This window comes from Engraulis encrasicolus, chromosome 3 (assembly GCF_034702125.1).
Source record: "Engraulis encrasicolus isolate BLACKSEA-1 chromosome 3, IST_EnEncr_1.0, whole genome shotgun sequence".
In the NCBI taxonomy this organism is placed as follows: Eukaryota; Metazoa; Chordata; class Actinopteri; order Clupeiformes; family Engraulidae; genus Engraulis; species Engraulis encrasicolus.
The window spans coordinates 29,210,382-29,220,007 of NC_085859.1; the positions used below are offsets into that span (position 1 = coordinate 29,210,382).

The 9,626-nt window shown below is 50.2% G+C and overlaps 1 protein-coding gene across 1 annotated transcript in view; it reads left to right on the forward strand.

Annotated features, from left to right (window-relative positions):
* Window positions 1-3,501: 3,501 nt before the first annotated feature.
* Window positions 3,502-9,626, forward strand: part of si:dkey-61l1.4 (collagen alpha-1(V) chain) — a 38,255-nt gene continuing 32,130 nt past the window's right edge. The window contains exons 1-4 of the mRNA XM_063193733.1: window positions 3,502-3,530; window positions 4,030-4,219; window positions 6,419-6,538; window positions 7,661-7,789. Of these exons, the coding sequence (XP_063049803.1) occupies window positions 3,502-3,530; window positions 4,030-4,219; window positions 6,419-6,538; window positions 7,661-7,789 (468 nt within the window). The remainder of the gene's footprint in view (window positions 3,531-4,029; window positions 4,220-6,418; window positions 6,539-7,660; window positions 7,790-9,626) is intronic.

The following is a 9,626-nucleotide window of genomic DNA, read 5'->3' on the forward strand; positions in this document are numbered from 1 at the left end:
GCACTGCCAGACCGCACCCCAACCGCCCAGGGAGGCGTCCGTGGTGACGACCTCCCTTCGGGAAGGGACAGCGGCCAGGGGAACACCTCTCAGGAAATACGCCGCCCTCCTCCATGGGCGAAGGAGCCTGTAACAGGCGTGCGTAACCCGCACCAGCCTGTGCCCATGCCGGGCAGGGTGAAGGTGGAGATCGATCACCCACCTCTGAAGTGGACGGAGGTCCAAGAGTCCTAGAGGCACCAGAGAGGAGGCCGCCGCGAGCATACCCAGCAGACGCTGAAACTCCTTCAGGGTGAGGGACCTGCCCAGTCTGAAGTGCCCAAGCAGCTGGCAGATACTGCGGATCCTGGTTTGGGAGGGGGTCGCCCTCAGCGACCTCGAGTCCAGGTGCATGCCCAGGAAGACGGCCTCCTGGCTGGGCATCAGAGAGCTCTTCCGGAAGTTGACCTTGAGCCCTAGGTCCGCAACATGTGCAAGTACCGTGGCGATGTCGGCGCGGGCCTGATCCTCCGACTGGGAACAGATCAGCCAGTCGTCCAGGTAGGGTAGAATACGCAAGCCCTGTGCTTGCAGTGGCGCCAACGCAGCTGCGACACACCTCGTGAATACCCGCGGCGCCAGAGAAATGCCGAAGGGCAGGACATTGAACTCGTAGGCCTGGCCCTCGAAGGCAAACCGGAGGAATTGCCGGTGGTGGGGAGCAATAGGCACATGAAAGTAGGCGTCCTTCAGATCGATGGACGCGAACCAGTCGCCTTCTCGAATGTGGAGCAACACATCCGATGTGCGCAGCATCTTGAATCTCAGTACCCTCAAATAGCGGTTCAGTGATCTCAAGTCCAGGATGGGTCGTAGACCGCCATCCTTTTTTGGTATCAGAAAATAGGTTGAATAAAACCCACCTTGCTGTCTGCTGCCGTTGACGGCGGATATCGCTCCTTTCTCCAGGAGGGTGCCGATTTCTCCCCGGAGAATGAGGGCCTTCTCCGGGCGGCCCATGGTGGTATCGATGACCCCTTGAAAGCACGGCGGTCGGCGACTGAATTGGATGCTGTAACCCTCTGTGAGGGTTGACAGCACCCAGGGGTCCGTGGTCCGCGTCCTCCAGCAGTGGAGCTCCTGGCTGGAGTAGCGGCCGACCGCCGGCGTGATGTAGTCAATGGCGCCCAGACCGCCCCCGTCGGCCACTAGGGGAGCGACGGGGGGCGGGCTGAGACTGATGTGTAGCACCGCGGCTCCGGGAGGCAGTGGAGCGGCGAAAGTCATCCACTCGTCTGGTGTCCCGCCGAGCACGAGGTCGAGACGGCGGAGGTGGTGGTGGTGGTGGCACGGGTCCCCCAGAGGCCGGAGCAGAGGCGCCACGCGAGTACACGCGGCGGAGTCCTGCATATTGTTGCCGGGCCTGCACCACTTGGGCACTCCTATCCAGGGCCTGCTGGGCAGCCTGGCCAAAGAGCTCCCCGGGCTGGACAGGCAGAGAGCGGAGCACGCGTCTGTCAGCTTCCGTCAGCGGGGACTGCGCTAGCCATATCTGGCGGCGGGCGAGGGTGAGGAGGGACATCAGCCGACCAAGCTCCCTCGACGAGAAGGCAAAGGCCTGGAGCACCGCATCACAGAGCTCCTGGGCCGTAGGGTCCGCCCCGTGAAGTGTCTGTGAGAGGGCCAACAGCAAGTGGGACATGGAGTTTCCCATCCGTCCCATACGCGCCGCCGTGTCGTATCCCCGGACTATAAAGTCGTCAGTCACACGGCACTGAGGACGAGGGCACCTGGCATCGGGTCGTAGAGCCTCATTGGGTGACAGGACCAGGGCGGCTACCGAGGGCTCGATGTTCGGCATACACTTCAGGCCGTAGGTGGAGGCGTCCTGCATGGACGCCAGGGCCCTGCCATCCTTGTGGAGGTGGGAGGTGCGTGCGGGGTTTACCCAACACCTCTGTAGTTCCGCGATGTACGGGGCTGAGGGCGGCATAGGTACCAGGGAGGGCGGTGCCGGGCCCCTGAAAAAAACACTATGCTGCTGCGGCGCCACAGAAGGCGTGTCCAAGCCCAGCCGGGCCAAAGCAACCTTCAGGGCCGGCTGGATCGACGGCCGTCCACTTTCAGACGCCTCTGACGCCTCCGCTGTGCCGTGGCTGGAGGCCATGGAGCCCGTCCGGGAGGTGGAGTCATGGTGCACAGCCTCCCCATATCCAAGATTCTCCGAAGCCTGGGTGGAAAGAACATCCGGATCCCGTTCCACCCCGAAAGGAAACAGCTGTGGAGGGGACAGTGACCGCACGCTCTCTTGGTCAGTCCGGGTGGAGGCGGGAACACCAGCCTCCAGTGCCGGAGGCCGGAGGCCTGTGAGTAGGGCCTTCAACGACTCCATGTCTGCTGCCATCTTGTCGACCTTAGCAGCCAAGTCATCTGGGCATCGTCGCTTAGCGTCCGTGGCAGGCCGGAAAGCCACCCCATGGCGCTTGCCAGGCTTCACCGCAGTATCCACCGACGCCTCTTGACCTTCTGTGGGCATGGAGGAGTCAAGGTGAGGGTTCATCGCTGCTAGCCTAGTCTTGCGCACTGCCACACTGAGACAAACACAGTCAGCGCATGCCATGTCTGTCAGGCCCTGACGTAGATGCTCTAGTCCCAGGCAGGAGGGGCATTCGCGGTGGCCATCGTCCAATGCAAGAGGGGCCTGGCAGGAGGCGCAGGAGAGAAAGGCCTCCATGGCCAGCGGCGGAGAAGTCAGCAGTCAGATGGTAACTCTAATCTGACAAAAAAACAAGCAACACACAACGGGGCGAGAGCACCCCAGGTGAAAACAATAATGAAATAATAATAAATAACACAACCGGGAAGTAATAACAACCGGGGTGAACACAGTGCAGCGCAGGTGACGCTAACGGTGCGAGGGCCCCAGCGAAAACACACTGGGCACGCTAATCGCAAACCGTATACAGACAGGCTATACAAACAATAAAGCCGCAACGTCTACACAAGCACGCAGCACAATAAGCCGAGCTCACATCGGATGCTGCAGCAATCGCTCAGCAAACAGTAATTTCCAGCGGCGAGAACACCGGGGAAAGAAATCGAAAGGAAATGACAGTCCACTTACCTTAACGAACGTCAATACCAGGCAGGCAGTCGTTAATCTAGGCGCACCGCGCCACCAAACTGCAAGTCCAAATTCAGTTGCGAAACACACCACTGAAATAATAGGTTAACAGAAAATAATTGAACAGAACACGGCCTACCTTCCTTGGTTGAGGCCGGTGTAGCCAGCCAGGTGGCTAATTGCCAGCTAGGTGGCCAATTGTATGTCAACCGAGCGGACAACACTCAGTCAAATCAAACGAAAAATATATAACATAAATAATAGCAATCGACTAACGCCGTTTCGTGGGGGGTGATAAAAACCACAGCCCCAACCCTTTGGGTAGGAAACGAACAGCGCGTTAGTGGTTATAATCAAAAGCGCTCAAACAAACAACTCGAAACCTGCTTCTCGAGAAAATGAAAGAGGTCATTTCCTGGGTTCACCAGTATCTTAACCCCTGACACGGGGTCAACTGGTGACGTCACCCAGGTCACGTGACTTTGTTGATACTAATTCTCGACCTGCGTCATCCGTGAGATGAATATTCAGTGCTGAAAGCACCGCCTCTGGCGGTCAGAAGGAACGAAATAGAACAATATTTTTTCTCGGTTTTAACACTTAATATGTTGTCTTTTCACCATTCTCCATCTAATGAATAGATTGAATGTTTTGAAAATGATAGCATTTTGATTTTATTCACTGTTTACCAAACGTCCCAACTTCATCGGAGTTGGAGTTTGTAGTTGAGCACCCCTGCTACCAGCTAAACATGCGCACGTTTTGTACGCAAGCAAACACACTGTTACATTCTGTTAACTATATAGCTTTCATCACCTCCCAGCAACGGGACTTTGACTAAGAAAATCTCCTATGCATATATTTCTGTCATTCATGTAAACTATTTCCCACAATATCCACATAACAGTCCTCTGGTCTTTTTCCAGGTTCTCAGTGGCCGTGTCTGACTCCCGGTGGCACTATGTGTCTGTCGGCGTGTCCTCCAAGGCCCTGACGCTATATGTGGACTGCGTGCTGGTGGAGACGATAAAGTGGGTCTACCCGTACATGGGCATCACCACAGAAGGACTCCTCACCGTGGGTGGCATCCTGGAGGGATTTGAAACACCGTTTGAAGTAGGTTTAGACCCAACGATTTAGATTAGAAGACCTCCACGTCTGTTCTGTCTGCTATTTGGCGCTGTATATCTATCATGTGTCTGTTTGTTTTATTTATAACTGCTTAGAATTATGGTTGCGGTGTGATCTCATCTCACACAAAAGCTTCTGTAATACTGTACATTGATCCAAAAATACATGCCTTTGTTCTAGACACAGACTTTAGAAATGCAGAAAAATGGCATGTGCCATGCACTTGCTTATACGTTTTCTTGGCATAATAAGAAAAAGAAATAAGTATAGTTGTCAGTGTCAGAAAAACAAAATTAATCACTTCTTGCAGCCACGATTTCTGTGGAATTCGCTCCACCTCTGCATTTTTGGGCCATAAATCCTCCTATAGAAGAGGCTATTACTCAGTACTAGCTGTGTAGCCAGGGCCACTGACAGTTTTGACTGGGCCCGGGACAAAATCATCTGGAAGGCCCCCCCTTTTCAATGCATACAGAACATGGGGTAATGGGGTCCCAATTATGCCCCTCCCCCCGCCCTTTTCCCTGGGCCCGGGAAAACTGACTCCTTTGCCCCCCACTCTGTCCGTAGATCTGTGTGTTGCTCTTACTGAGCTTTAGTGCTGTCCTCAACTTCTTCTAATCAATCAGCGCCGTTAAACCCAGTTGCCAGGTCTCACTGGTATTTGTCAAGCGCTCAAGGCACTTCGTCTTTAACATCTGTGTTGTCTGTCTGACTTGTTGTGGACAGCAGAAGAGGCCTTCTAGATGATTCACATGAGAACGTGGTCAGATATATGCTTTGGTGTTTGACCAGGCCTCAGGGTTAGGTCAGAAAAATGTTCCAGGTTAAGTCAGGAACTGTCTTCTGTCTTGTCGGTTCGACTTGGAAAACTTGGAAATGTATTGTTAGTCCAGAGATACATCAAGGCGTTGATGTGTTTCGTGAATGATGATTGGCATGAATCTTCTTGAAGATTCATATGAGGACGTTGACTCATAGATGTGTTTGGTGTTGACCAGGGCCTCAGGGTTAGGTCAGAAGAATGTTCCAGGTTAGGTCAGGAAGTATGTCTTCTGTTTCGTTTTTTCAACGTGGAAAACTTGGAAATGTATTGTCTGTCTGAATATACATCAAAGCCTTGACGGTGTTTCACGATACACTTGACATTGAAGTATGAATAGCACTGCACCTTAGTAGCATGAAAGTTCAGGTAAACAACTTAAAAGTTCAAAAACAATCAATAAAAGAGGAAGAAATGTCACTTTTCAGTCAGAGATAACTTAAAAATGGAAAATATAGTTGCGCACGCAGTACTTTACTCAGATTTTTTTTTTAAATCTAACATAAAATGTTTAATGAAATTAAAAATTTCCCCACAACTAGGAAAACATTCCTGACATCATAAGAAATCATAACCTTACCTTAATCCTATATCATGCAGCTTGATTTTAGAGATCTAAGCATTACTTGGCAACCACATAGTGATCAATGAGTTGTACAGGTATACTTCGATGTACGTAGTTGTTGCCCTTTGTTGTTGTGACAATAGTGTTAGGCTGAGGTCAGCTGGCTGTTGTCTATGTATTTTGGCACCAGGGTAACAAGCAGCTGAACACATTCCAAGTAGACAAGCAACCTCTGCCTGCCTGCCTGCCCGCCCGGAGGCTTTCATAGTAGAATATGGGCAACGGCCAACTATCTGCTGCTGCCTGCTTGCTTTTTAGTGCCAGGTGTGCAAAAAGGGGCGCACGTGTGTGCCATAGAGCTCAGCAGCACCCTCTGTTCCCCTCAGGTGGATCGCCTGTCATGTGCAGTGTAGACACATCACATTCATGGCTGCGCACCAAAAAAAAAAACTGGAGATGAAAAGGGATGGAATTTTGGGTATAGAACACACATAAAGCAGGACTGGGCCCACAGTGGAACTGAATCCATCCACTGGCCCTTTAGGGTGGGGGAGATGAGATGCATGTCTACCTGGGCGAACGGATGGACAGGTGAGTGAGTGTATCGCATTTCGTTTGAAGCTCCTGACAGGTGTGTGTGTGTGTGTGTGTGTGTGTGTGTGTGTGTGTGTGTGTGTGTGTGTGTGTGTGTGTGTGTGTGCGTGCGTGCGTGCGTGCGTGCGTGCGTGCGTGCGTGCGTGCGTGCGTGCGTGCGTGCGTGCGTGCGTGCGTGCGTGCGTGTGTTTTGTGTATGCAGGGGGAGCTGAGGCAGATGACCTTCCTGATGGGAGACGCGGATGCTGCCAGAGATCACTGCAGCCTGTATAGCACCGAGTGTGGCGTTGCAAAGACCCCGCGCTCCACACACAAGAAACAGGTACCAGTGTACTTCTACAAGACTGTACCAGGCTTCTGGCATGGTAGTAAAAAAATGGAAAAATACAGTTTTTCGGTAAGACTTTATTTTAGGGATACATCTATTAGCACTAATGCATACAATGTTCCTGTATAAGTAACTTGCAAGGTATGTACAAAGCAAAATCAAACATTTGTTAGGCATGTATTCACAAATGTCTTGTTCATGCACAATAAGGGATTTATTACCAATTTAACCTTAGTAAGGACCTAGTATGCCTTAGCGTTTGCTTAGTACATGCCTTACAAGTTACTTATGCAGGCATTAACATTGTATGTAATAGTGCTTATAGATGTATCCCTAAAATAAGGTGTTACCAGTTTTTCCTGATCTGCATTCAGCTCTTGAATGCAATTCCTTTCCGTGTTTCTTCCTTACCGTTATGGGATTACGCACCTACCAAACGGCTCAAAAAGACAAACTTTACCCGTTGTAATAAAAATATCCTCTTGAAAAATGTGCGAAAGCCTGTGAAAAACTCCAAGCAATCTTCAAGCTAGTTTAACAATCGCCAGGCCGGGCATTTGCACTGTAACATGCACTGCATACACACACTATAAATTGACTCAACATAACTCCATTAAAGCATCAAGATGGCTAAACAACAGGTCAACCATTATAGTTTGATTACAGCATAGTCATGAACACTACAAAACCTAAAGCACATAAAGCAGTTGTCCTCGTTTCTCACAATAAAGCATGCAAACTTCATAGAGGCGGCCCACTCTGGACTTGCTAAGTTATAAGCCTATGGAGGATGGCAAAGGGGATTTACTCAGAGGTGCCTTTCACCATGTTACAAGCTGAGAAACCAGCTTGAACTAGTTTTGGAAACATTACATTACCTTAAAAATACGATTTAATGTTGCTTTAAGTTTAACTACTCTACAACTTAGGACTAACTCATTTTTTTCTAGTTCATCCAACAGGGGTCGTAAAAAAACACAAATGATCTTTTCCTGTTTTACAGTGCTCACAAACTGGGGAAGGCAGAACCCTGAAATTGCTAATACGGTACATGTTCTTTATGCACAGTGCCGCCTTTTCCCTGTTTTTCATGTTCCTTTCTATTACTCGCTACAGGGGACCTCATTCTCCTCCGTCGATCCAGGGCTGGACCTCACAGAGAGCTCAACGGATGACGGCAGCAGCCCCGTCGTGGTGCAGAAGACAGGGGGTTTGAGGCCCAGCATCACAGAGACTAATGCTCTGGTGAGTTTGGGGGGGAGCAGCGGATGAAGAAAAGGAAAAAGTCCGCTTCAAACCAGGATTTTTTTGCTCCCAGTTTTATCGTAACGTTTCGGGTGAGCACCCTTCTTCAGACGTGACTTTTCTTCATCTGGTCCTTTGGTTGTCCTGCTCCTAGGTCAGACGCTTTTTGGATGTGCGAGCTTCAAACCATTCCTTGGGGGGGGGGAGCTGGGGCCAGATATCCCCAGAATGCAGGCAGTACACTTGCAATGAGCCGTGTCTGAATGGCAGCAAAGCTACAGCGAGGTGTTGTAGACCGGTGCTGCTCTGTACTGTGCTGTACGTACGACCCCTGGGAGACGGAGCAGTAGAGGAAAGGCAGCAGGAGCAAAGTGAGAGAAATGAATGTGGCCGTAAACGGTTGGAAAGTGGTGGTCCCAACAGGGGCAGCCGACAAGAGGAGACAAATGCCTCAGTTGTCCCGGGCCCAGAGAGAGAGAAGGAGTGGCCAAAAATAAGGTCCTCAGTGCATTTTATGTGTTGGGTGGGGAGGGGGGGGCGCATTAATGATGACATTGTCCCGGGCCTTGCCAAAGCTGTCTGCACGGCCCCAGAGTCCCGACGCGGGGGCAAATAGGCCACCGCTGTCCTCCAACCGGCTACGGTGGATAGATCGGCCCAGAGGTCCGCAGGCAGCCAGGCAGGCAGCCCCGGGGGCGGAAGTGAGGGGATTAGAGTGATTTCTCATGAGTTTCCCATAAAAAAAGGCTAGCCGCGGCTTTATTTTCCTAAGTGGAGAAAGTGTTTTGATTCATCGGCGTCATGGGAACTGCCTAGCTGCAGTACAATGGAGCAAAGCGCTACTAAAAGGGATGGGGAACTTTGTGGCAAAGTGTGGGCGCTTTATTATAGTGGAGCCACTGGCCAGGCTTTAGTTTTAGTGCAATTTGGGGAGTTGTTTCTGGATTATGTCTGTTAAGGACATTTGAATCTGCATGTCTGAGAAGCCTCATCAGGATATCAGGAGGCCGGTACAATATAATTGCTTTATTTTACAATGCACACACTGTATCTTTAATGACGTCCCAACAGAAAGATTGTTCATTGTGAACAGTTTGCCATTTTGCTCATGTAATTTACAAGTATTTTTTTCCCAGTTTGCCAAGGAACAAATGATCTTATTATGTTTGTTCGTGGCTGTATGGTTTGTGTCCCATATGACCAGGGGGCTATATGCAGTTCCTGTCTCAGAAACCCCCTAGAGAATGTCTTTCAAAAGCTCTGTCACCCCAATAAAAACACACTGCTGATTGCTAATACAGATATGCTCTGATTGAAATCTAAGACCGGAATAGTCCAAACCTGCAGGCAGTTTGCTGCATAGAAAAGAAACACAGGGACATTTACAGTTGTCTTCCAGTGACGGAGAACTCTTAACACATGTACTGTAACAAAGTTAGAATGTTATGTTCCTGTATGTTCATTCGCGTCAGTTCAGCGTATGTGTATGTTCAGTCTGAACAGCAATCTAAATAAGTTAATACATTTTGCAGAGATTTGTGAGCTCATGGCTAAATGTTTGGTGGACAGAGGCCAGTTGTGAAGCAGCATCCTCATATATATAGTCAGAGGGATACATGCTGTTTCAATTTTAGCCTGGTGCTTTCCTCTTATGCATGACAGCAAGTCACGGAATCCCATAATAGTATGGCTGTGATGGGCCCTGAGTTACCATGGTGACGTTCTTGTTGAAAGCTATTATGAAGTCATATTCATCATTTGTGCCTAAGTGAATAAAACGAGCAAAGTATGACTTCACTTACAGGGTGCTGCTCAGGTCAAGGAAAGCCCTCGAGCT